General features: G+C 51.7%; 2 protein-coding genes across 4 annotated transcripts; both read right to left on the bottom strand.

Annotated features, from left to right (window-relative positions):
- Positions 1-621: 621 nt before the first annotated feature.
- SSTR3 (somatostatin receptor 3) lies at positions 622-16,097 on the bottom strand. The gene is made up of 2 exons (XM_006118912.5): positions 12,380-16,097; positions 622-9,001 (listed from the first exon to the last, which is right to left on the bottom strand). The coding sequence occupies exons 1-2, from the start codon at positions 12,396-12,398 to the stop codon at positions 7,737-7,739; spliced, it is 1,284 nt and encodes a 427-aa protein (XP_006118974.2). The 5' UTR covers positions 12,399-16,097; the 3' UTR covers positions 622-7,736.
- A 134-nt stretch (positions 16,098-16,231) lies between these two features.
- On the bottom strand, positions 16,232-27,092 carry RAC2 (Rac family small GTPase 2). 3 transcript variants are annotated; one of them, XM_006118914.5, is made up of 7 exons: positions 26,851-27,086; positions 23,184-23,255; positions 21,464-21,581; positions 19,476-19,538; positions 18,519-18,678; positions 17,178-17,314; positions 16,232-17,081 (listed from the first exon to the last, which is right to left on the bottom strand). In XM_006118914.5, exons 1-6 carry the CDS (start codon positions 26,883-26,885, stop codon positions 17,184-17,186), a joined length of 579 nt encoding a protein of 192 aa, XP_006118976.1. In that variant the 5' UTR covers positions 26,886-27,086; the 3' UTR covers positions 16,232-17,081; positions 17,178-17,183. The 3 variants fall into 3 exon arrangements, with proteins under 3 accessions (XP_006118976.1, XP_006118975.1, XP_089637526.1); XM_006118913.5 differs by having other exon boundaries at positions 16,232-16,549; positions 26,851-27,085; XM_089781400.1 differs by lacking the exon at positions 16,232-17,081 and having other exon boundaries at positions 17,239-17,314; positions 18,515-18,678; positions 26,851-27,092.
- Between the last annotated feature and the right edge of the window lie 553 nt (positions 27,093-27,645).

Raw genomic sequence — 27,645 nt, 5'->3', positions numbered from 1 at the left:
AAAGGAAAGCCACAACACTGAGTGAATACAAAGGCAAAACCAGTCTCTGAGTCATCTTGGCTTTGCTCCTTTAGAAGCTATTGATTATTTCCAGGTAGAATATTTTCCAGTCCCTTTTACAGCTCCACATCTCATGTATAGGATTACATTTTCTTGAAAAAGAAGCAGGTTTGATACTGGCTTCCATCCTCTCTCCAGCCTTTGTGCCACAATCATGAGTTACCAGAGTAGGTGAAAACAGTTTGCTGAAGAGTGCATGGGCTATTTTATCATCTGATCAGGAGCATGGGCCGGGGGATTGCACACACACATGCTCTCACTCTGTCTCTGCCTTGAAGCCAACCCAGGAAAGCTTTTGCCAGATTGGATTAGAGAACGCCCTGCTCAAGTGCAGCTGCTGCTTCCCCCTCTCCCCAGGACTGAGCAGAAGCTGGAGGGTGCCAGAAATGAGTTTCTCCAACATCCCTTTTATTACATTGTCCCTCCCTACCCATCACATGCACAGACACAACTCCTGACCCCTGCACTGTCTCCTCCCCATCATATGCAAGTGGCTGCCAGCCCCTCCGGAAGGGCTAATGTCCCCTCCTTTCCCCTCTACTGACCCCTTCTTGGCCCAATCGCAGCCCCTTCTCCATCCCCCCACTTCCTTGCATTTTCCACAGCCACTAAGCAGAACTGGGTGTTTCTCAAGGCAAGAGGTATTGTGCCTATGAGGAGGCAAGCAAATAGCCCTTTCCTTCTTTTTCCTCAGCCACTAAACCTTTATCATTAAGTGGCTTTACTATTTCCACCCCTTGCTGTTCTCCAGTGCTTTGAGGTGTGAGTGGAAGGTGGGGAACCCCTTCCCTCTGAACCCCTTAAGAGAGGTCCTGCACTGAGCTACGTGTATCCTCAGCTGCTCCTTGTTAGCACTGCCAGAGGAAAGGGTGAGAGGAGACCCAGCTGATTGAAAGCAGCTGCTGGCCAAGGCTCTTATGTAATTACTGCCTTTTTCTGTCCTGCCTTGGAGGAGGGTCTGGTCCTTTGTAAGTTCCTCCCCCACACACTCTGGACTGTACCAGGCTGAGCAATCTCCTTCCTTCCCTACCTCCTCCCACCCCTTACTTGTTCAACTCAATAGCTGATTCTCTTTTTAGAGCAGGGCTTACTCCTTGAGAGCAGAGCCAGCTCTGGTCTGGAAAGGAGTGAGTGATTTGTAATAAAAACAAGGAGTCTTGTGGCACCTTAGAGACTAACAAAAATACAGGGAGCTATTACACAATTTTCTGTTCTCTTCGCAACTCTGCCTCTGACTCATTGTTATAGGCAAGTAATGTTCTTGTGGTTTCAGTGAAATGGGCCGATAGGCCAAGATATTGAAAAGTATCCCGTGATTTTAGGTGCCTAAAAGACAACATAAAGGAGGTGCTGAGCTCCTGTCCTCTGATAACCAGACCCCTTTAAGGCAGCACAGGTTGGACACTCAGATCATTAGTCACCTCTGATCATCTCAGCCCTAATTCCTACCCTGTAGGGGTGTTGTGAGGCTAAATTAATACATGTTTGTAGCCCCCCCAGAGGCTTGTGGTTCATTACCCTGCAAACCAAGTGCCCTTTGTACCCAATGCAGTGACACCCACACATCAGCCTCAGGAGGGATGGAGCCTGAAATGACAAGAACGTGAGCCCCAAACTAGTCCATGTCCTGTGGAGGGCAGATGCAGGATTTTAACACCCCTTGGGAAAATGTGAGGAGTTGCCTGAGTGGATGTGTGCTTCTGCTCTTCCTCTTTACCAGTTAAGCCCAATGACATTTGCTTCATGGTGCACAGATGGTAATGGCTTCTGCCGCATTTGTGGTGCCTCGCTTGCAGGACCCCAGCATGAAGCATGCTCAGGACACCTGGATAAAAGGGTCTCTCAGATGGAATCAGTTGGATGGCTGGAGGGCAGGGCCGGTCTGGGTTCCCATCTAAGCTGTTTGGTCAATACTAGCCACTCACACGTGGGTCCCAATATGTCACATGACTTGCTTCCCATTCACCTCATGCCTATCCAGCATGCTCATGCTCTGCAAAATGCCACGTTGTCTGAGAGGAGGAGACTGTGCCCTCCCAGCACTGGGTGCCCTGGGGTGAGGAGACCCCGCTTCTGCTGGACAAAATAACCCAACTCCTACCCTGAGGAGAAGCTCTTCTTCTTTACTCCCTCGGATTGGGTCAGCCAGCAAAATGGTGCCCCCTCCCCCCAGGCAGTGTTAACCCATGCAGTTCCCTCCACTGGCCTGTCAGACTCTGGAGCAGGCCTGACTCGTAGCTCAATGACCAAGGGCCTCGGCCAAAGCCTGCTGGCAGGAGAGGGAGTCTTGCCATTGGTTTCAGCATGCTGTTTGTCAAGCAGCACAGGCGGTGGGGTTAGCTTGGCCACCACTAAGAACTGTCTGCAAGGGACTGGGGGGGGGGGGTAGCTCATGTGCTGGGATCAGTTCACCCTTACTCCCTCCCCTTCAAATTTGTTTGCTCTGAGAGGGGGAAAAGGGGGATTGGTAACAGGTAAACTGGACAGGAGTAGGGAGAATGTGCAACCAGGCAGCATGAGGCCAATGTAAGCAAATAGCTCCCTCTGCAGATGAAACAGGGAACAGCACCTAAAGCCCCAGACTCCCCCTCTACTCCAAGCCTTGCCCACGTTGGCACATCCTGGGCCCTGTTCTGTGCAGGAAGGGCAGCAATGGCATACATGGCATCCAGCCCAAACCCACTAAGGGCAAGGGGAAGACTACCATTTATTGCAGTGCATGCTGGATGAAGCCATGGTGCCCAAGGAATGTAACCCTGCCTACTCCAGCACTTGAAAAGACGAGTGCAGCTGCACCTCTGGCTGACAACCAGCACTGAGTTGTCTTCCAATACTCCAGTCTGATCTACAGCCCCTTGCTCCTAACTTGACAGGAGACCCTGATATATTGCCATATGAAGGGAACGGGATGTATTGCAAGACTGTTTCTAAATGCCTGCCTAGCTGCCAGACATGAATCAGCATGCACGTGTGTTTTATATGTGTGCATCTGTATATATGTATTTGGGTTTGCTGCTGTGTCATACAGGCAAAGTGTATACATATTAGACGGTACACATTACGCTGAGTGTCCGTGTGTTCAGATGGGCTGTGTGTCTGTGCTGGGTATTTTGTGTGTCTGGGTGTGAGTTCTGTGTGAGGTGGGCGCCTTATGTGGACATTTGCATATCTTTTGCCTCGCAAGGCAAAGAACACTAAGTTTTCATGAGCAAATATTTGCATATTTTCCACTTGTTCAAGCAGATGAAAGGTTTCAGTTCGCGTCTGCATCCCCAGGAGAGTAGGGAGCATCTAATCTGTTCACATCTCTGCATTTTTATCTGTTTGGTTCCCGTGCATCAAGAGCTATTTAGAAACCACCTCCAGCCTGCAGCCTTGATCCATGTTCGCAAACATTTCTGAAGCGAAGTCACATGCCATGTGCCCTGCGTAGGTTTGCCATTCACCTCACCGGAGCCACTGTTTTACCATACAGATCATATGGTAACAATGGCTTCCTGACAACACCCAAGGACGTTTAGTGCAGGCTGTGTAAGCAGCACAGCCTTGTACTGTGCTCTACCCTCAGTCAGGTTGACACCCCTCCCCCATGGCCCTTTTCATCTCTGCAAAGTTCTCTTCAAAGAAGTTGCAGCAGCAGGTTATGGTCAAGTAGCCATCAAGTACAACTCAGTGGTTGTGTGGGTGCCAACTGTATTTGGCTTTGTGAAGGTACATAGGGTGCTGTGTTGTGAGTATGTTTTCAAGGTCAGTAATCAAAGTCTGGCTTTCAATATATACTACCTTTGGGTGTGTGCATGTGCACACACACACACACACACACACACACACTCTTTCAGAGCTGGCAGCATGGGGTCCTTACATTTATAAGCACCCTGCCTGTGATTAGAAACAAGCAGGGGAGAGGCATTGCAGGGGCGGCTGGAAGCACTGTGGCCTCTGCTAGACTTGCAGCTCTGGTCTGTACGTGCTAAGAATGAAACCCTTTGTGTGGCAGAGGGTTTGATGGCACCCTTATCTCAGTGTTTGTGCTGCCAGAATAGAAAAATCCATTTCCACGTCTGATTAGAACAAATCCCCCTGAACACGTCCGGAATTCTACTAGCTGCTGTGCATGACTTCAGCCCCTGTTGTTCCCAGAGCCCACTGCAGGACATAAATCAGAAGGGCTCCACGGGGCCAATCACATGAATGCCATTTACACACAGCTCCACAAGCAGACTGCAGTCATGAACTCACCAGGAGTAAGGGTGTAGGTGGGACTCAGGGACAGTATAAAAACAGCCTTTTCCTCAACAAGGAACAATTCTGCAGATGATTTTTGGTATTACATTATTTTTCTTACTCTGAGGAAAAAAGACAAAACATGATTTTTCCCCCATTTCCATTTTCTATTTGTTTTCTCCCCTCTTTATCCCCCATATTTTGCAGTTGGAATAAAGGGGGGGACAGAGAGGGAGAGACAGAAAGCGTGGGAGGGAATGCTTGTTTCCATGCAAAATTTAGAACCTGTTGCAATTTTCCACAAAATACCTTGAAAAAATAAAAACTGATGAACAATTCTCCAGAATATATCATTTTTCAACCAGTTCCACTGTGGGAGCAGAAGAGCTGCCTTTCCAGTGGGCGCAGCCTAGTGAGATCAACAGCCTTCTGAGTCCTCCTGCCTGTGGGGCTGAGCAGACTAGCATTTCTGTACCTGGGTGTTGCAAGCAAAAATGTCTTTGAGGGTTCATTCCTGATCTCTTGTAGCAGAGGGGGCTGCAGAGGCTGACTGTGAGCTCCCCTTCATCAGCCTGAAAGGGCTTCTTTCTATGGCCAAGGAGACTCGCACATTAACAAGTTGATTGACAGCCAGGGACCCCATCCCCCTAAGGCAGGAGCTAGAGCAGTGATGTAGCCAAGCTAAGAAGAAATGGAAAACCCTCGTGTCTGCTCCCAATGTACTCTGAGCTGCCACTCTCCTGCTGCATCCTCTCCCGGCTGCCACACTCGCTCCTCATTGCTCTGGAATAAGCCGCCAGCTGCCTCCTTTCCCAGAAGGCCAATGCCAATACTTTACTACATCCTCCAGTGGTTTACTCGGCTCCAGAATTACCCAGCATTCCCTTTTACTGGCTGTGATGCCATCTAATAGCAGGATCAAGACATCTACCTAATTACGGTCATATTTGCAATGCATCTAGCATTGTGGGGATCGAGGCCTGTTCCTCCCCAGTGTCTGTTGCCTCTTGCACCCTGTCAAAGATGGGAGCTCTGGAAGTTCTTCATAATTCTGTAGGGATCCCATGATCTCTTCTCTTGCTGGTGACCAGATGACGGTGGGAATTCCTTCCACAATCGGAATGGCCTTTTTGGCCTAGCCACTGTGGGTTTGCTCCTACTATAGATTGTCTTAGAGGCCGTGAGAGAGCATCTCCGTACGGATTGAGTCTCCAGGGGTACAGGAGAAAGGAGGAGACATGAAGAGCCACTACAACAAGTGATTTACAAGGCAAGAGATCAGAGACTAAGGCACTGAAATCTCACATCCCATGATCTATTTACACCTTCCCCGGCCAAGCAAAGGGACTGCATTTCACCAGAGAGAGATGTGCAATAGCTGCCACAAGGGGGGGTGGAGGAGTGTGCTTCAGGAGTCAGAAAAGGGGATTTGTGGGGATTTGCCTTACTCATGGATTGCCTGGTACCAAGAGACCAAATTCAGGGAGAAGAAAGGAGGGTCTGGGGTGTAAGGAGGGTTATTACTCACCGAGAGGCCAGTGTTGGAACTGTAGAGTCGGGGGATCAACCCCAACCAACCCCCATTCATAGAGAGAAGAGCCACAGAACAGCTGGGCCAATATCTATCGTTAACTCTCCCTGACAATCCTGCTCTGGCCCAGCTGGAGGACAGATACCCTAGTAAACTCCTTGCCCAACCCAGGCTGCTTTCCCTGGGCATGGGTATCCCTGGCCATCAAGTTCTCATTTAGCTACATACTGATTCTAAGTGATGTGGCTTCTACATCTCCTCATGGATGTGATTTCATTGGACTACTGGTCTCATCATTAAAGCTGCCTTTCTTCACCAGGCCCGCTGCCTTTTTCTCCTTTGGCAGTTTGCTTCAAATCTTGTTCTGCTGTTTTGGTCCCGGGGCTGCTCCCTAAGACAACACAGCTAGTCCATCAGGCTTGCCCCTCCCTTGCAGAAATGCCCATTGAGCTTTTCTACCCCCCGAGTGACATGGTTCGCCTAAACCTGCAAAGTATTGCCTTGTCTCTTGGAGCACGCTCTCCTTTTGACTGGTCTTTAAACTCTCCGCCCCCACCCCCCTCCATTTCCCCAAAGTCGCCCCTGGTGGAAGGTGCCCAGATCCCTACTGATGGCTCAGCTGGATTAAAGTTGCTCTTTCTGATCATTGTAGCTTAGCAACTGCATTTATAGAAAAGTTTAAGGTATAGGGAGAGGCATTTGACAGAGTCTGCAGGAATGAAGCAAGGCAGAAGGAGAGACGCTCACACATACACCCTATTTGCAGCCACCTCGCCCTCACAAATATGCAGACAAATCCACCTTCCTGCCCATGCACACCCACCCCTGCACAGACACCCCACAGGCATTGCCAGAGCCAAATCAACCCCCTGTACCTGTACAGATACCCCTCTAGAGACAAGATCAACCCCTGCACCTGTACAAACGTCTTGTGCGCGCACACACATGCAGAAAAACCAGTCCCAAACCCCTGAAGACACACTCATGCACAAGCACACACACAACTTCCTACCATACACCTATATGGGTGTTACCGTGTTCACAAAAAAATTACCCCTCAGTCCCCCATAGTGATCTGACCACGGACACTCCCATTTTTCACACACACGCCCTCATCCTTCCAGCACAATCGTACTTGCGCACAGACTGACCCTTTGAAATTGTTCATAAAGTCCTAAATCTTTGCATTTATTCACAATAAGATGGAGAGGGGTGGTGAAAATTACAGCTTGCACTGCCCCCAACCCATGGCGTTGTGGTCTGCTGCCATCATCCATCAGAGCATAATAATACCATAGTAAAACCCTTGGGATCAAGAGATGGCGAAGGACATGTCTCATATTCTGCTCTAAACCAGCCCAATCACATCTGTCGGCACCTGGGACATGAGAGCCCTCTAAAGAGCCAGGATATCTCATGCGGTTGAGATGGTGTCAGGTCACATAGGCGGTGGGGAGTTGTCCCCAAGGGATACTAGAGCAGCTGAAAGGGAGGGGAAGACAGCTCTAGGGGTTAGGCTGTGGAAGAATTGTCCCCATGATTCTGCCTCCGAGTGTATGGTCCCCATGGACAGCTTGGCAGCAAGAACAATAGAATAATCAGCAACCGTGCGCTATGTTGGTTGTAGGGGGATTCAGTGCTGGACTCCTCTCTGAAGCTCCTACCCTGCCACACACCCTAATCCAGTCCCCGATTCGAGGCCCACCCAGATGCTGTTGCCCTTCCCCTCCCACAGGGATGTCTGAAGTCACAGGTCTTCCCATGATGTCTGCCCGTCTGTACACTCCTCCAGCTCTCCCCTTCATCAGGTGGAGCCTTGGGCCTTGGTGCCTTGCTGTGCACAACTGCAGCCCCCACAACCCCCCCAGTACAGGCTGGACTGTCCAAGAGACAGAGGGACAGAGCCTCCCCCACCCCTTCACTATAAGTAACTGATGTTGAGTGCATTGGGTTTATCACAGTTCCCAGGCTCTTCCGGGAGTGGCTTCTGCTCGCTGCCTCCTGCTGCTCCACTGGTCAGGGGATGTTCCTGTCCGCCATTGCCATTCTGGGCAATCTTACTGACACCATTCTCCACCGTTTCCTCTTCCTCCTCCTCTTCCTCCTCTTCTTCATCTTCAGTCTTCTTCCGGGGACGTGCCACCACCTCCTGGCTCTGCACGCGGCGGGACGGCCTCATGATGGCCCTGCGGAAGCCCTGCTTGAACCTGTAGGAGAGGAAGCCGTAGATGATGGGGTTGGCGCAGCTGTTGGCATAGGGCAGCACCACGACGAGGAAGTAGACCCCGAAGAGGGACGGCTCCTCTGGCAATGGGCAGACCACATTGATGATGTTGAGCACGTAGAAGGGCAGCCAGCAGAGCACGAAGACGGCCACCACGGTGACCACCATGCGAGTGACCCTGCGCTCTGACCGCTTGCGCTTGGACGAAAGGGCCCGCACCCTCCTGCCAGAAGACCGGACTTTGACAACAATGAGCAGGTAGCAGAGGCAGATCACCAGCAGCGGCCCAAAGAAGCCCAGTGTGGCTGTGTAGATGATAAAACCAGCTCTCCACACAGAAGCTGGTTCGGGCCACTGGATATGGCAGGTGCTCATCCCCAGGGGGACGTTGGAGAACACCACCACGGGCAGCACCACCACTGACGACAGCACCCACACGGTGGCACTAACAGCTTTGGCCACCCGGGCTGTCCGCCACTTTAGCGATTTCCCTGGGTGGACCACAGCCAGGTAGCGGTCGACGCTCATCACAGTCAGGCAGAAGATGCTGGTGAACTGGTTTATAGCGTCCACAGCCATCACCAGGCGGCACATGAAGGAGCCGAAGGGCCAGTAGGACAGCGCATTCTGTGCAGCCAGGAAGGGCAGCCCCAGCATGAAGAGTTCGTCCGCCAGCGCCAGGTTGAGGATATAGACATTGGTCACTGACTCGCTCACTGAGAGGCGCAGGACCACGTAGATGACCAGGGAGTTCCCAACCAGCCCAACCACGCAGACAATGAGGTAGACCAGGGGGATGAGGACTCCACTGACATCCATGCCAGGGCTGGCAGCTGTGGATAGGTTCCCTGGGATGGAACTTGCCCAGCTGGTGGAGGTGTTCCCCTCCTCCGAAGCCACAGGTGTGGGGAAGGTGAAAGCAGAAGAGTCCATGGCAGAGGAAGGATCGAGCAGAAGATCAGCTGGAAAGTTGGAGGCAGGAGGAGAGGAAGAAAAACGGAATTTACACTGTAAAAATCAGAGCCAAACAAGCCACATGTAAAAGGACAGACGTAATGGCATGTGGGCACAGACACAGCTGGGAAGGAGATGGGGGTGGGGTTCAGATTCCGGAGTCGCTAGAGCAGCTGAGAGAATGTCAGACATGACCAGCTGTTTTAAGAATGACCATTGGGAGATTGAGACTAACAGGAAAATGGCCTGAAATAAAGCAAGGGACTTCCCAGGGAAAAGACCCAAGGGAGCAATTACAGGCTTCTGTTTCCTAGTGCAAATGGCTCAGGGGGTGGTGAAGTTAATCTCCAGTGGCCTGATTCTCGTGTATGCTCAACTCTCTTTGTTCTAGCTCAGCAGCATGTTCCTTATTTACATTCTGGGGAAGAGCTCCCAGGGAAGGTCCCTCAGCAGAACCCCTTCCCTTCCCCAGCCCTTGACTGTCTGGTACCTATGTGCCGTCTGTATCATCATTGCTGCTGGAGCAACTGGACTGGATCCCACTGAAAGTCGCCATGACATTCTTGTCCGCCCCCACTACCTGCAAAATCCCCTTGAAGTCCTGAGCAAATGTCAGAGGCTTGGGTGAGTGCCCGGGGAGAGGGAGAGGCAGGTTTGCACCATCCCTACACATGAAGAAAGGGGGAGAAGGAATATTTATAATGTTCCCATTGGAGGCAGGTGGGTTTATATATCCAGACACCGTCTGCTCTAGCTCTCTCTGCACCCCAGCACCTCCCAGCCTGCTCGAATCCAGCCTGCTAATGGAAGGGGCCACCCCTGCCTTTACCACTCCATAGCACCAAAACAAGCGTCAAGCCCTCTTAATCTTTTGATGCCCATCACACCAGGCTTTGGCATGGAAACGGCACTCGCTCGCTCAGAGCAAACCCTGAACAAACAGACTGCTGTGTGTGTGCCAGCTCTGCACTGACAATAGCACTGGTTGGACAGGGAATGGAAGGGATGAGATTCTCATCTGTCATCTCTTTGGGGCAGGGTTAGGGTTAGGGATAGGGTTAGGGAGCTACAGCCAAGCCCAGGCAAAACTTGGAGACACAGTCCCAGGCCCCAAGCTACACTGGGAAGTCTATGTATGGTGGCATGTCTGAGATGCTTTTAGATGATCAGAGATCTGGAAGGGACCTTCTGAAATGTTAAATGGCAGCCTCATGCCTTTGTCACCCCTTGGCGTATTGATCCTGCTGCCTGATTATCTCCTCAAATAGCCATCTGTAAGTGGGGAGGACTTGCATGGAAAGGATGCATGCTTAGCCTCAGGAATAGACAGCACCTTCTTCACCCTAGTCTCACTCGAAGGTTTGGGCCCATAAGACCCCTCAAGTTCCAAAGCTTAGCCCGGCTTCTCTTCTCTAGTAGCAATGGCTGGGGGTCTCATAGAACATGACTTCTAGTCTTAACCACCTCCAGCAGCTCAGAAATACACCGAGAACTGTTTTCCCTCATTGTGTTTTTCAAATTGTACAAAACCAGGACGTGCAAAGATCTGATATTAAAAATCTAAAAAAAAAAAATTAATCAAATTTCTGGAAGCCTCAGGCAAAGGCTGAGGTTTGGGCTGGTTCTTATTCTATTGGAACATGTTCTGACGAGCCCCACGGAGATGCCTCCTCGGATCACCACTGTGCCTCACATGTATCACACTCGCTGTTGTATCTGCATTCCAGTGGGCACCTTTTGCTTTGAGGCTCTATCACACATAGGTGGGACCTCTTTACATTGTCCTTCTTGCATTGAATGAGCTGCTGGTTTATGACAGGGGTTGAGTGGAAATGCCCAAGGAGCTGAATTGTTTAGGGAAGTCCCAGGAGCGTGTAAGGGAATGAAATTGAACAATGGGAAAATCAGGCTGAATAACAGGAAAGGTTTCCTGACGGTGAAGTCTATTGGCTGCGGAATGACCCACCAATGGAAGCCCCATCACTTGGGCCACTTAACAGGAGGCAGGCAAAGCCCTGAGAATACACTGCAAGGGGCCGCCCTGTGCTGGCTGGGAAAAAGGGACTGAATAGCAAACTTGGCAGGGGATTACACCAGATGACGTTTGTGAGCTCTTCTAACCCAGTGGTTCTATAATTCAGTCCTTTCCAGTTTCTAACTTCCATGATTCTTTGAGCTCTTTTCCATGCTTTCCCAGAGCCATCTCAGTAATGTACATACATGTGCATTTTTTCAGAGAAGTAGCAGGCATGGGGCCAGGTAGCTTGATGGGGCCCCCCTACACAGTAAAGCCCAGATCTCCAGGCTTGTGGACTCTGTTTCTAAGCCCACACTTTAGCCACGCTGCATTGTAGGCCTGGTTCCACAATCGCTGAGCCTGAGTCTTGTAGTGGGGCCAACACATCCATAATTCATTACTCCTGGCTCAGGTCTGCAGCTTGAGCTGCCTCCACATAGCTGAATGACGAGGCTCGGGCCTGAGGCCCAGTGGGACTTCGGCTTGGACCCACCAGGTCCTGCATGCTCCTTGGCCCAAGGCATGCTGATTTGTGTATGGCTGGATGGGGACTTGGGGTCAAACCTGAATGGGAGCCCATGCTTAGTGTGCTGTATAGATGTACACAGAGGCTGGGGAGAGGCTTAAGGCAGGAAGTAAGGAACGGAGAACTGTAAGTTCCCATAGAGAGCAGCAGGGATCTGAGAGAGCACTGCAGGCACGGAGCCTCATGGGAGTGTGGCTGGAGCCGGACCTCTGAGGAGGGGGGAGGGGGCAGGTGTGGTGGACTCAGTGGGGTTGAGGAAACAACTGGGAGATGCCTGGGGTATGAAATCATAAGCCCTTTGGGACCCAGACTTTTCGTACTGTGGCACCTGATGGAGGCGCTAAGTGCTGGAGGAATTCAAATAAACAGTCACAATGGTAGGAGTGTGTTATGCTTAGGGATTGGGGTCTCCCAGGGAGGTGAGGATTGTTTGTGGGTTAAATGCCAGTTCCTATCTTCAGCCAAGAAATCCAAAGCCTTTAGGAATAAGAAACCTTCCTCTCCCCCATCTTTGTCAGTGGAAAAGAGAATGGATCCATTTGGTAAGTGATGGGAAATCCAGCTAGAATTCCCTTAAGCAATGTACATAACACCCCCCTAGATTCCTGCACCTTCTGCATCCCTCCCACCTCGCCTTGCACCCTTTCATTCCTCCTCTAGTTTGTGACTTTCTCACTCCCTGCATGGGTAGAGATCCCATGGCCATCGCCAGCCCCCAGTCTGTGGGAACAGAGCAGAGCACAGGAAGCAGCAGGTTCTGTTTTGGCTGCAGCGCCAACTTCTGCACATGACAGCGTCTGGAGGAGAGGACGGAAAGAGGAGGCAGATCTGCCTGGTACTTACGCGTCAACGGGATTGACATGTTCCTCCACGCGCCGGGAGAATGTGTGTCATAGTGTTTCTTCCCCTTTTAAAAGAAATTCCCGAGCAATGAAATCCCTGTGTGCTTTGAGTCCTCGTGGGGCCGAAATCCCTTGTCTCACTTCTCTCCAGAGTCGCTTGCTGCCCTCACCTCTTCTGCAGCTCCAGAGCTGGTGGGACTTTCCTGCCTTCCTCCAGCACTGCCACATCTGCCTGATCACGCTCTCCCATCTGGTCTCTGGAGCTTACCTGCTGCAGGGACTAGACCCAGCTCTGCTCAGTGGAGCCGGGACTCCCCTCTCCAGCTCTCCATCAGCTGAAGTGGGGGCTTGGCGGACAGGGTTAGGTAGATCAAGTGTGTCAGTTACTCCCAGGAATGATCCCACTAGCCAATCAGAAGAGACTTGGGAGGTGGAAGGGGGGGAGAGCGAGCAGGAGAATGAGAGAGAAAGAGAGAATGAATGGTAGGGGAGGGAGAAGGAAAAGAGGGGAGGGCCAGAGTGATTATGATGGAGGGAGACGGGGGGGGGGAGGGAGGGAGAAAAGGAGAATGAGGGGGCGGCTGTGACAGATGGTGACGGAGGGCAAGCAAGAGAGGGAGAAAGAATGAGGGGGAGTGGAGGAGAGCAAAAGCTGGGAAGGAGAGAAGCAGAGAGTGGCTGTGCACTGTGAGAACGCAGTGCAGGGGAGGCAGGTTGCATGGAGCAGGTGGCTGAGCCCCGCACTCTAGGGAGAAGTTTTCTATAGGGCTGCATGGGATGAAGGGTACAGACATGCAGGAGAGCCCTTCCCTGCCCCGAGAAGCTTACACACTAGACAAGCACAACTGGGGCTTCATCACCATCACAGCACATTGGTGTTTAAAAGGGTCTGGGGGGGTGAACCCCAGATTCCATTGCACCCCTCTCCCTTCCTCTGTCCCACAAGCAAATCCCATAGGACAAGTGTGAGTGAATGGGGAAGCAGGGCTCCTTCCTTCTCATCTCCTACCTGTCTGCACAATCCCCTTTCCCTGAAGCTCTCCTAGGGACTGAGTCCTCTCTCCCCACCTCACCCCTTTGTGACCTGGGGTCTGATCTATGGCACAGAAAGGGATTAGTGGCAAGGGGAGAAATCCAGCCCCCCTGCACAATCACCTCTTTCTGGATAAAAGCAATAACCCCACATTGCTAAGCATGTTTCCTACTGAGGTCCTCCCACTAACTGCTTCTCTTGCCCCAGCGCCTTTCCTCACTTCCGTCATGGAGAGATTTCTCTTTGTTTCCTGTTCCTCTCTGAGGGCCCCTTTCCCTCCTTCTCAGCCTCTGAAATCCTGCTGGTTGCCACTCCCCCCTCCCCCCCTTTAGTATTTGAGCACCCAAGGTCGCATCAGACCCAATACGAAAGGGTGCAACTCCATAGGCGGACCGTAGAATCACAGAAACGTAGCGCTGGATGGGACCTTGGGAAATCATGAAGTCCAGTCCCCTGTGGAAGGGCCAAGTGACCAGCCCTGACAGGTGTTTCTCCAGCCTCTCTTAAAAACTTCCAGTGACGGGATTCCACAGCCTACCTGGGAAGCCTGCTCCAGAGCTGAACCCCCCTTTTCATTCACAAGCTTTTCCTGATATCTAACCTAACTCTCCCCTGCTGCACTCTTGCTGCACTACTCCTTGGCCTACCTTCTGGGAACATGGAGGCCAGCTGATCCCTGTCCTCTTTATAACAGCCCTTCACATTATCAGGTCCCTCTCCGCCTTCTTTTCTGAAGTTCGTCCAACCATCCCTCAGAGATCAGGTTTTCTAGACCTTTGATCATTTTTGTTGCTCTTCTCTGGACTCTCTCCAGTGTGTCCCTATCTTTCCTAAAGTGTGCTGCCCTGAATTTGACCTACTACTCCTGCTGAGGCCCCCACCAGGACAATTACCTCCCATGTCTTACACACACCATTTCTGCTGCATAGTTTTTCCTTTTGTTTTAGCAAAATCAGACTACATGGCTACCTCTCTATTACACTTCTGTCAAGGCACCCCCAAATGACATTTGGAATTTTTTTTGCAACTGTGTCACATTGTTGACTCCTGTTCAATTTGTGGTCCACTATAATTGCAGAGCCTGTGCATCAGGGCTGTCCGCTAGCCGGTTAATCCCTACATTGTAATTGTGCATTTGATTTTTCCTTTCTAAGTGAGGCACTTTGCACTTGTCTTTCTTGAATGTCATCTTGTTGATTTCAGACCAGTTCTCCAATTTGTCAAGGTCTTTTTTAATGCTAATCCTGGCCTATAAAGGACGTATAACCCCTCCCAACATTCTTGCAGCCTGCAGACTGGGAGCCCAGTTCCAGGCTCTGCTGGAACCTTTTTGTGCCAACTGGGCTGCAATACTGCCTTAAGCCTGGTTTATACCTAAAATGTAGATCCATTTAGCAGTGTCACTCAGGGGTGTGAACCAGCCTTTGTTTAATGGATTAATTAGTTCCAAAACTTTTTCTGTCAACACTTTTAGCCTGGGAAAGGGCCTCCGATTTTTTAAGCCACTCTCAGGATTTTGGGGGGCCTGACTCATGAGGAGTTTTGAACGTTTGAGTTTGGTGATAGATTCTGGCACTTATCTCTCCTCCACCCCATTCTGATGCATGTGCCAGGAATCTGAGGCCAGATTCCACTGAATTGTGCCTACCGTGCTCAGACCAGCTGTGAATTGTGCCCTGCCACCTTGCTCACAGCCTCACACTGCAGGCACCTGTGGAGCCCACTGCCACAGAATGTTATCAGGGGTTGATGCATGAAACATAGTGCCACAGGCTGTCACTGAGGTGAGCTTTGCTTCTCTGCACTGCCCAACATTAACCTGTGGAACTCACCACCGCCAGGGTTTAACCCTTTCTGTTACTGGCCATTGCCAGCATTCACCTGTGAAACTCCCTGAAGCAAGGTAGGACTTGTGGAGCTCAAACACAGGCTTGTGTTGTAGAGAGGAAAGGGGGTTCAGTCCAGCCCGTTACTGCCTTTGGAGTTTTCTTTACCATTTGCTTTGTCCTGAGCCCTTCTCCATCCTGTGAGGCTCCTGGTGAGGGGGCGCATGGAGAAGGGAAGCCTGGGTGAGCCACGATGTATGGTTGCTTGAGAGAAGTAATGCTCTGGAATCTGCCCTAACAGCCATCACATGATGCTGCTTTCCCTAGTCGCAGCAGCTGCGAAGGCTCCCAGCGCCCCTGCAGTGAATCAGTCATCCAGGTGCTGGCAGCTGGAACTCTATCGCCCTGCTGGGCCAGCTCTCATCTATTGGTTTTCAGAAACTCGTGGGCTATTTGCCTTGGTTGGTGACTCATTCCCGCCCCCCACCTTTTCCTGCTTTACCTCTCTGTGGCTACGTCTACACTGGCCCCTTTTCCGGAAGGGGCATGTAAATTTCACCAGTCGTCGTAGGGAAATCCGCGGGGGATTTAAATATCCCCCGCGGCATTTAAATAAAAATGTCTGCCGCTTTTTTCCGGCTTTTAAAAAAGCCGGAAAAGAGCGTCTACACTGGCCCCGATCCTCCGGAAAAAGTGCCCTTTTCCGGAGGGTCTTATTCCTACTTTGAAGTGGGAAGCTGTGTCTGGTGATGGGAGTGCGTGCCAGGGGATGCCCGAGTGTAGGCATAATGGACGGCGTGTCTAGGTTGCTGTGTGTCTTGGGGGAACCGTGCGAGTTCTGACAGACAGTATTAGCACGTACTCTAAGGGATCCATACCAGCCAGAGAAGGGACACAGGACACCCATGGCAGGAGGGTACAGTCAGGTTTATTGACTCATTGCCTACCCAGAAATTGACAGGAGGAACAAGGAACAAAAACCAGGACTACGTAGCACTTTAAAGACTAACAAGATGGTTTATTAGGTGAGGAGCTTTCGAGGGCCAGACCCTCTTCCTCAGATCAAATTGTGAAAGAAAATTGGCATGACCATATATGCCAAAGGGATACAATAAAAAAAATGAACACAATGAGGGAAATTGTGCAAATGGATGCACTAGTTCTACAGACCCACGCTGGTCCTTCTAGGCAGCAGAAACAAACAAGCGCTGTGACCACCAAGTAGTACCAAGGTCCAAGTGCTGAAATCTTCAATTCCTGTTGCATCGGCAGAGCCAAGTGTTGGGAGTGAGCCAGGAGGTGGGACTGGAATCTGTGCCCAGAACAAAGGGAGGCAGTTGTAAAGCCAGCTCGTACTTTCCACCCTGGCATCTCCACCCCACTAGCTGAGCTGTGGAGAGAGGAGAGCCTTTTCTCTCCTTCACCTGGCCCAGATCGGCTGCAGCTCCTCCCCCTGGCCACTCTCCAGCCTCCCTGCTGCCTTGTGCACAGTGGGAAGAGCAGGGGAAGGCATGTGAAGGGGCAGATAAGCCAGGCTGCTGGTGATGGGCAGTGGGAAGTGGCCAAGCAGGACAAATGTAGGGAGAGGGACTTTTTGCAATATTCTTTGCATGGTGAGTCAATTTTTAAGGGGAGGGGATTAAGCACCCCCACCCCCACACACAAACTACTGGGTTTCCTGCTCAAAGGCAAGTTTTGGAGTCCCAATGGGAGAAGCCAGCAGCAGCAGCCTCTCTTTGGGGTAAAATTAGGAAGTACAGAAGGAAACTGGTGTGGCAGGAAGGGGAGTCCTCCAAGGGGTCTTTCTTCAGGGCAGAGGGCTACCCCTGGCAGAATCAGGGTCCCTGGCAGAGAGAGAAGGGGTGAGGGGTTATCAACAGAGATCAGTCCCCTTAGGGCTGATAGCCTGGGGACGGGAAGGGAGGAGAGCCCTTTCTCACCTAACCCTAGAGGAGACTGCAGCCCCGTTTTTTTGGTCGGGTGGGCTGGGGGCAGAGAACTGCTCGGATCGCCTCGTCAAACACTGTTTTCAGGCCGCGCTGCGTCAGGGCCGAGCACTCGAGGTATTTCACAGAATCTGCCAGGAGAAAAGACAGCACCATCACTGGGGGTGGGGGAAGGGTGGTAAAAACAGAAGGCCCTGCTACTGTGAAGGGTCCTCACCCAGAAGAGACACCATCGATGAATCTCAGGGGCCGGTGCCAGCCAGAACACATGCATCCCTCTGTCTCTGTCTGTCTGCTCCGGCCCCCCTCACTGCAGGGGCTGAGCCCCTTGCCCTCTGTAACCTACTGACCCCCCACAACACTCCTGTGCAGTAAGGCAGTGCTATCCGCCCCATGTTGCAGTCAGGAACCCCTGAGGTGCAGAGGGACTGAGGTGGCCCAGCCATGCAAAAGCTGCTTCACAGCCATGTGAGACAAATGTGATGGATCCCCAGCTCCGGTCAGGCTGTTAAGATATAAGGCCAGGTCGGTGAAGTTGAAAGCATCCCCACTCTGAGAGGGGAGAATGAGGTGGCTGTGTGGATAATGAGCTTTAGTTGGGGGGTGAGTGTTTGTGACTAGCCCCCCTTTCTCTGAAATCCCAGCTGAATACACCTTACTTCCCCCTATTCTGTGCCCCTACGTCTTCCCCTTTCTTCTCACTTAGCTGTGCCTCCGGCTGAGGGGCTACGCAAGGCCAGAAAAGTATACTGTACTGCAGAGAGAGATGAACAAAAGGCGCTCAGAGGTGAACAAAAAAGGGTGGAGCAGAGCTTGCACGAACCCCAGATCACGGGGACAGGAAGAGGAAGCAGCGGTTGGGTCTCTCGGAGACAAGTTAGAGGTTTCGTTGTCCCTCCCACTTCCGGACTTGGGGAGGAGGGCTCTGCCAGCAGAGCTGTGCTGGCTTTAACAGCAGGGACTGACCAGCTAGGAGAGGCAGGGGAGGCACCGCTGGTGGGGGACAGTGATCCTGGCTGAAAGAGGAGCAGAAAGATAGTGTGCTGAGAGTGGGATTCCCTCACAAAGGGTGTCACAGAAAGAAAAGGCCGGGCCTGCCCTTCCTGAGCCCCCAACCCTCTAGCCTGGCACATAGCCCTTGGCATTTCTTCCAGACTCCCTCAGAGCTAGGCTTCGTGACTGGTAGCAGCTCCTACACAGCTTCCTGGGATCCCATGCTCCCCTCTCCTGCCAGACCGTGCCAAGGAAGCACACACCAGGCTGCCGGCCGACACGCAACCCCTCTCTTCTCCCCCAGAAGTCTCAGCATGTTGGCCAATATGGCCTTTCACCTACCAATCTCCTTGGCCAGCGCGAGGCCCTGTGGGTACGTGATGGGCGACAACTTCTTCTCCTTCAGCTTCTCAATCGTCTCCTTATCATCACGGAGATCCAGCTTGGTGCCCACGAGGATGATGGGGGTGCTGGGGCAGTGGTGTCGCACCTCAGGGAACCACTATAGGCAGGTGGAGATCCGGGGGCAGGGTGGAGTGAGAGAAAGACACACCCACCCACACGCCAAATAAAATCAGTTTCCTCCCACGCTCTCCTATGTGGTCGTGTTGACAACTGCAGCCCAGACTCCCACCAGCTCTCCAGTGCAGTCCAGAGGCAACGCCCCTGACAAGGGAGCTCCCAGTGGGACTTCCTTCCTCCAGGAAGGCCACCAAAGAGGTGAAAGCAGAATGCTATGCAACAGCCTCAGGCTACGCCCCCCGCTGCTTCCCGTCCTTTTACATAGCAGCTGACAGTTGGGGAGTAACACTCCGTTGCCCCGCATATATTGCCCATGCATAAGAGCTGTGCCAAGTTGGTCTCAGCTGAAAGATGCCCTCTGAACTCGCAGGCTGCAGCAGGGAAAGTTGCTGGGGCCAGAGCAGTGAAAGGGCAAGAGTGGGGAAGCACCCAGGTGGGAACGGGGAACCAAGTGTTGCCCGATCTCATGCCTTGGAGCAGCCCAGCTGGTGGATCCTAGAATCTAGCCGGGTTTGTTCATTCATTTCTCTTGGGCCGACCCAGAGGCTGTGGGAGGCCAATATTCTAGCTACTCCTGAGAGAGACACAAAGGAAAGTAGCTTGCAGGAGCCAGATAATCCATCAGCTGTTACCGCCCATGCTCACTGCACCAGCATTCCTTTTCCAAGGCCGCTGCATGTGCGTAGGGCTCTCGCTGGCTCCTTGAGCCGCATGTGGCAAGTCGGGCCCCTCTACCGCTCTACAGAGATGCTGTCACGCCAGCCGCAACGCTCTTACCTTGGCACGGACGTTTTCATAAGAGGCTGGGCTGACCAGAGAGAAGCAGATCAGGAAGACATCCTGTAAGCACACAGCAGCATTTGGGGATTAGGCTGTAGGCATCCTGTCGCATTCTGTCCAGCGTCAGAGGGGCAGGCTAGTGAAAGGTGCTGGACTGACAACCCTGGGAGCTCCTGCTCTCTTGTTATCCTCCTCCCCACCAAAAAAAAAAAAAGATGCAGCGCTGTGCACATTCCCTCCATCCCTCCCAATCGGTGCAACTCCAGCCTGACATTTGTGAGCTGCTTGGAGGGGAGAGAAGGTTGTTTGGTCTCCTGGCCAGTCAGATCTTGGTAACAACTGACATGATTAACAAGGGACTCGATCATTGATAAATGTGGCCATAGAGCTTTTGTGATGTGGACTCTGGCTCTGTGAGGAAATGGATTGACACCCCCTTGTTCATTTCCCACAGATCACCGAACAACCATCAAACAGAGGCAATTTTGGTTTCTACCAAGATGGGGCCAGATTCAAATGAGTCACTATAAATGCAGAAGGGAGACCAAGTGGGTACTCAGAACGACACCTCTCTGGCAGCTCCATCAGGACACAGCTACACTGCAGGGCAAAAGTCGAATTAAGCTATGCAACTTCAGCTGCGCCAATTGTGTAGCTGAATTTGAAATAACTTAATTCAGCTTTTGGCGCTGTCTACACAGCAGGAAGTCAAAGAAAGAACACTCTTCCTTTGACTTCCCATACTCCTCGTGAAATGAGGACTACAGGAATCGGAGTAAGAAGTCCTCCAGCTCGACTTATTATTAGTTTGAAATACTGGTTTGCTGTGTAGACGTGCACTGTGTTATTTTGGAATAATGTTAGTTATTGCAAAATAACACTGCTGTGTAGACATATCCTCAGAATGTAAACCTTAGTTAAAAACAAACAAACCAGATGCTACGTTTCTAGCCCTTCCAAACTGTGAAGGAAACCTATTCAATGTGAACTGAAGCAGGGTTGTCTTCTTGAATCTGCAGCCAGACAGCATGGGCAATAGCACTGGTGTGTGTTAACTCTGAATCCTACTGATGGTCATAATGAATATAAGTAGCTATTTCACTGCTGATTGTTTTAGCAGATACATCCAGCTGTTCTGTGATTGTGGCTGGAGTTTGAGCAGGATACCACCATCCCTCTCTCTCCTCACCCGTCAGACTCTGTTTAATGGTAAGAAGCTCTGTTTCATGGACCCAGAACCCTCCAGGCTCACACTCAGGACACAATAAGACACAAAAGTCCCCATGCCTCTTTCGCAAATATGCTGAGTCATTCTACTTCTCTGAGGCTATATCTACACTGCAGCCCTTGTCGGCAAAGACAATGCAAATGAAGCACTCATTAGCATTTCTTGAACTCTCATTTGCATAGTCTCTTCCAATCCATTTTGTGGAAGAGGCTTTTATGCAAAAAAAGCAGTGTAGACAGGGCCATTTTGAGCAAAAAAAACCCCTTTTGCGCAAGAACCCTTATTCCTCAAAAAAGCAGGTATACAGGATCTTGCGCAAAAGGGTTTTTTGCCCCGTCTATACTGCGGGTTTTTTGCGCAAAAACCTCTTCTACAAAACGGATTAGAAGAGACTATGCAAATGAGAGCACGAGAAATGCTAATGAGCGCTTCATTTGTATTGTCTCTGCCGACAAAGGCTGCAGTGTAGACGTAGCCTCAGAGGGACACCTTAATTCTGAATGATACCATACAATATGTAGCTGGATCTCCAAAATATTCCCCATGCTCCTGTCATCCTTTTTGGATCCCCAGATGCACAGCAAATAAATAACAGGGGTGGGGCTTCGGGGGGCTGGTGAGCTCTCAGAGAGGGGCAAATTCGGAGAGGAACTCTAGCTCCATCACGGGCAGATAGGAGGTCCCAGTCCTCCGGCACAGGCAGGACATGTTACTAAGGGACATGAGAGGGGGAGAAAGGCACCGAGGAGTGACCCACCGTTTGAGGATAGGAGAGGGGCCTCAATCGGTCATAATCCTCCTGCCCAGCTGTATCCCACAGCCCCAGGTTTACAGGCTTGCTGTCAACCATCACGTTGGCAGAATAGTTATCGAACCTGCAACACAAAAAGAGGGAGTCGATTCCTCAAACGCCAGAGAAGAGCATGCAGCGGATACGAGGCCATGGCCAGAGGCCACCTCTTCCTCGTGCACATGTTGGGGGAAAGATACACACAGTCCTGCAGTTCTCAGGGCTGCGGGCTCATCGAGTGCCTGCACCCGCCCCACCGCAACCTCCCTCCCCATAGCCCAGCTGTCCCAAATTCCGTCCCAGCTCCAGTTTCTCCCACTGCCTGTGGGGCTCCATCCTGCCTGCGAAGCCCCCCTTTCAAAGCCCTCCCCACTCTCTGCTCCAGCGCTGTGCTCCCTAAGCCTTGGTCTGCACTCTTTGGTTTTAGAAGCCAGATTGCCGTCTTCAATGGTTTCATGCCATCTGCCTTCTCTGGATCACTCTGCACCATATGGCCTGCCAAGCCCCCACTGGAACTGGTCAGGAGAGTGCCAAGGTTTGTACCCCTTCTCTTACAAACTGTGCTATGGCGGGTGGGCCAGATCCAGTCCACCAGAGTTAGCCCCTGGCAGGCTGCCACTACTGTATATACCTGTGCCTCCATAGGTATGGATGACTGTGGCTCCCATTGGCCATCCACCACTGTTCCTTGCCAATGGGAGCTGCAGGAAGCAGTGTCCTGGCCCGTGCTGCTTCCTACAGCTCCCATTGACTGGGAATGGCGATCTGCAGCCAATGGGAGCTGCAATCGCCCGTACCTGCGAAGGCGCAGGTAAATATAATGGCGGCAGCCTGCCAGGGATTAACCCTTGCAAACTGCTTTTGTTTTATTGCCCACCCCTGTCTAGTGCCTACAGCCAGGGAAGCTCTCGTGTCTTGGAGCAGAGCATCCACTGGCGTCCTGATGGGACACAGGCTCACTGATAGCTCAGGGAACACTGCCATCCATGTGGGTGCTCCATATAGGCCTCCCAACCCGAACGTATGCAATATACCTTTCCCTCTGCAGAGAACAACCACAAGCCCTCAGTGTAAAGTGAAGGAAAGAGCCAAAAAGAAAGCCCCGTGAGGGAGCACACTGTGTGCAGGCCTTCTCTGTAACAGGCTGCCTCAGGGAACAAAATGGCTGCCTCTCTCTGCACACAGCGCAGGGGTCCTAGATACAAACCAGCTTGGCACACAGCAAGTCAAAGGCATTGCACAGCTACGCACGCCACAGCATTTGGCACACGGGAGGACACAGTATTGCAGCACAGGCTGGCTGCTGAGGAGAGGTGGCTTTTCGTGGCCAAAAGCTTGGCTTAAATTGACCATGCCAAAGGGTGAGGGCTTCAGGTGCTCCACGCTCTGCCTGCATAGTGATTTATACGCAGCTTCCCAGGATGCTTTACTTTGTAGTATAACAGCACCACTCACCTGTGTCTTCCAGGGAGCTGGACCCTAAAGGCCATTTCACAGCTGGTGAACTGAAGGCTGTGCCAATCCAGATACCAGACAGCCTCATGGCCTCCAGATGAGTTATTTTTCTAGTGTTGAGACTTGACCAAGTACTGTGGGCATAGAGAGCTGTCCCTCCCATTGACTGTGTCCCTCTGCCTGCTCGCTTGCCCTCTGCCTGGCCCCCCAGCCCTGGCTGCTGGATACTCACACAGTGGGGATGTATTCGCCTGGGAAGGCATTGGTGGTGTAGCTGATGAGGAGACAGGTTTTACCCACGGCTCTGAAAGAGATAGAAAACACACCCAGGACCTGTTACTGATGAGAGTCCTGCTGGGGAGTATCCACTTTCCCTGGTCAGAAAGCCAGACATAGCAGAGGGCTGGAGGAGAACAGAGAATCCAGATCCCCAGATCTAAACATTTCACAACCAGATGAGAGTGTAAGAGGGAAAAGGAAGGAGAGAAGATGTCACATTGTTCTAGCACCTTCTGGCCTGAAGGTTAAGGCATTTGACAGTCCTTACACTGGGATCACTTAGCTGAAATGCAGCTACTCTGGGGTGGAGCACAGCAGCTATTTATCAGTGCATGGCCATGCAGAGGTTCCCACAGGGAGTGGAGGAGTGTATGTATCCCTTGAATACAGCAGTGAAAATGTAGGGTAACAGACTGCAACTGCCCAGATGTCACCCCCCCCCCAAAAGAACAGTGCCCTCTAATGCCACACTGGGACATAACGGCAGTACCAGGGAAATAACACCTGTGTCTGAGCACCGCACCAGGTTGGCTTTCCTGGGCCTACCCACACAAGCTATGTCTACACTGAAAGCTTTTGCTGGCAGAGGGCATGCTAATGAAGTGCTCATTAGCATTTGTCGCACTGTCATTTGCATATTCTCTGCTGATGCTTTTTGCGCAAGAGGTTTTTGCACAAAAACAAGCAGTGTCGACGGGTCTGTTTTGCGCAAAAAAAACCCCTTTTGCGCAAGATCCTTATACCTCCTTTTTGAGGCATAAGGATTTTACACAAAAGGAGTTTTCAGCTTAAAACGGACCCGTCGACACTGCTTGTTTTTGCACAAAAACTTCTTGCACAAAAAGCATCAGCAGAGAATATGCAAATGACAGTGCAACCACTGCTAATGAGCGCTTCATTAGCATACCCTCTGCCGGCAAAAGCCAGCAGCGTAGACATAGCCTCATAGTCACCACACACTCCTTCCAGCTGAAATGGCACTTCCGAGCCAGGCTGCCTGCAGTGAGGCTGCTCCTGACAGTCAAAGTTCTCTTCACCCTCCTTCTCTGCACATCTCACAGAGTCATAAGGTTTAAGGTCAGAAAAGCCACCAGATCATCTACTCTGACTTCCTGTATGTCAGGGTATGTCACCACAGCAACTAGACACCTGTGGTTGGCCCATGCCAGGCTCACTGAGTCGGGCTGTTTCATTGCTAGGTAGGCTTCCGGGCTTAGGCTGGAGCCAGACTCTACAATCCTTCAGAGTGGCAGAATCCAGAGCCTGGGCTCCAGCTATCTAAACAGCAATGAAACAGCCCCACAGCAAGCAGGTTTTTCTTTGCTGTGCAGACAAACACTCCGAAGTGACTAGCACCACCACCACCCAGCTTTCAGTGGACCATGGTGGGCAGAACAGGAACACATTCTAATCACGAGAAGAAGACACTAACTAGTGTGTGAGAGACCAGGCCAAAGGCACTACAAAGAAATGCCAGGAGAGCAGGGATTTAAACCTGTGTCCCCCACAGTCAAACTGAGTGCTCCAAGGCATGTTCTCCGTATCCAGAAATTTCATTGTGGACCCGAGACACCATCTCAATGCATTGACATTTTCTGTCCAAAAAAAAAAAGTTTCATGGAAAAGTTTCCAACCATATATAGTGGAGAGCCAGGGAACCAACTATGAAGGAAAAAAGAGAGGACCAGGAATCACAGCCAAGACAAACAAGGAAAGCTAAAGGGATGTAGGGCAAGTCATTCAATCTTATCCTGCCTCTGTTTCCCCATCAGTAAAATGGAGATAACAATACTGATCTGGTGGGAGGCAGCACCATGAAGTCCTGCAAGAAGCTGATGAGAAATCAGATCTGGTTATTAGGTAAGGGAGGAAGGCTGGCTTGCTCTCTCCACACAGGATACGTGAGTCACTGCTTAGCATATGCCAATTTCATCGACAAAATCTTTCTAAGACTTTCTACCCAGCCCTAGTGTTTGCCCCTGCAAGGTGGCCTGGAGGGCAAGAGAGAGCAGGCATGAGTCACAGGGTTACAGCCCCCATTGCTGCATTGTGCAGACTCAGGAGGAATTGGAGTGCCTCTTGTGCCTCTCCCGTACATTTCCTCCTTTCTACTTTTGCTACCTTTCTCTTCTCCCTTTCCTCAATCTCTCCCACACTCTCCATCACTGTATGCCTGGCTCCAGCCTCTCAGCAGAAAGGGATGGGAGGTTTATAGGGCCAGTGAGGCTCTCCGGAGGGGAGGGAAAGCAGAGGTGTGGGGGAGGCTCTGAGGTTAGCAGAGTGCCAGTAGTGGAGGAAGTGATGGAATTAGCAGTTCGGAAGGAGAGTTACGGGTGATTGTGCTGGGGACTGATTACGGGGATACAGCCATTGAGCTATGGTGAGTTTATGGGGATAGCAGTTTTGGAGGGGGCTCTGGGGCTGGTAGAGCTTTGGGGAAGAATACTGCTGTTGTGTTGGAGGTTAGCAGGGTTAAGGGACAGGAGGTGGGGGCAGTTGTGGGGTTAGTCCCAGGGTGTTTCCTGTGCGAGTTGTTTCAGGTACAGCTCCATAATCCTTAGTTTCTGATCTTTATGGTACTTTCCTGACCCATAGCAATATTTGTTTGGGGTTTTCTTTGTACTGTAGTTCTCTGCCCTTCCTCCACCCTTGCTGCCTGCCCCTGCCTCCGCCTCCGAGGTGGTTTCTAAAATTTAATCACTTGTCTGCAAACTTCCTCCTGTGGCCAGTGGGAAGGAGGAAGTGACTGTGGGGTGCAGGGCCTCTAACAATGTCACTTCATCTGCCCCAGATAACAGCATCAAAACAGCTCCCCGCCTGAAACTGGCTTCACTCTGAGCGCCAGACGTGACTCCGGTCTCACAGACACTCTCCTGGGCCCTGGCTGCTTGTTTCCCTGCCCAGGGGCAGCAGCCCTCTGGGTACTGCCCTGAGGAAGCTGCTGCTCTTGAAGGCCTTGGCAAGGCCACATACATGCTGCCCAAGCAGTGGATAAATCAGGTGATTATGCTATGCTCAGCTGCCTGGGTTTCATCGCCTCGCACAGCCCAGGCAGACGGAGCACATTGTGCCCCTCAGCGGCAAAAGGGAAAGGAACATCTTGCTGCTGTATCCATGGAAATTCCCCAGAGTGCCCCCTTGGACCCCCCCCCCCCCCCCAGAGAAGGCATGGGAACTCAGATCCACAGGAGGGGACCCACAGCGCTCTCCATTCACCACTGCCACCATGTGTCGGTGCCCTCCCCAGTCATGTGTGGTGTGGCCCAGTAGAAGGGAAACTAGTCTCCCCCACCTTATTTTAAACCTGGCTCCCCTTCCACCATCAATAGCCGCAGAGGAGGAGACACTGTAAAGGGGGCACCTTCATCTAGGGGAGAATAGCCACATAGGTTGTCTTTCTGCGGCTCTTTTCCACCTGCTCTGAAAAGTGCCCTTCCCCAACCCGGACATAATGCACAACCTCCATCACAGGCTGCCCCCTCCTCTCCCCCCATACACCCTACCTGACAGAAAAAGGGAAAGCCGTTCAGAGGAAATCGAAAGCAAAGAAGGTGACATTTCACTAAGAACCAACCTTCCCCCTTCTTGCCCCCCCCTCCACCACAAAAGAAGGTACATACCCATCTCCCACCACCACACACTTGATGGCCTGCATTTCTCAGGCCTCACGGAGGAGGATGGCTCCTGGGGCAGGAGAAGTCAGGCAGACTTAATGCTCTCAGGTGACCAGAGGAAAGACCTGTACAAATGTAATGTCAAACCTAGCGTGAAGGAAGCAGCAGATTGTGAGGAGGGAGGAAGTGGAAGATAGATAGAATGTTACTTAACCCTCCACGTCAGTCCCCCCTCCACCCAGTAGTTCAGGCTACAGCTAAAAAGGCGGGGCCTGTGCCAGTGTTAAGACTGCCGACTTTTTAATTGCTTGCCCCACCTCTTTCCCTAAAGCCCCACCCCTCCTCTTCCTGAGACCCCGCCCCTGCTCACTGCTCTTCCGCCTCCCTCTACCACTCGCTCTCCACTCCCCACCCCCAGCTCAGTCCCACCTCTTCTGGGACTTACCTGCTGCTCGCAGAGTGAGACTGGGAGAAACTAAAATGCAGCCTGCCTGGGGCTCAGCAGGGATCATCCCCATAGTGAGGGGCCAGGGCAATGCGGGCACAGCAGGGCAGTGTAAATGTAAGAACAAGGCCTTTTTCTGTAGCCATGTTGTAAGGCCTACAGCCCTCATCTGCAGCCAGATGGAAAGAGCAGCAGCCATTAGCTAAGACGCAGGAAGTCACATCCTCATTCCGCCCAAATTACATTAAAATAGTGGGATATGAGTGGGGCTTAATGGGAAAGTGCACAGCTGCGCTGCTTAGGGGGAGCTTCGGACCTGATCCTGCTTGGCCAACAGGAAAAGTTGATCTGTCTTA

This window comes from Pelodiscus sinensis, chromosome 1, assembly GCF_052426305.1.
Source record: "Pelodiscus sinensis isolate ZL-2025 chromosome 1, ASM5242630v1, whole genome shotgun sequence".
NCBI classification, from domain to species: Eukaryota; Metazoa; Chordata; order Testudines; family Trionychidae; genus Pelodiscus; species Pelodiscus sinensis.
The sequence above is the reverse complement of the archived record's forward strand: the minus strand, read 5'-3'. Positions and strand labels throughout refer to the sequence as shown.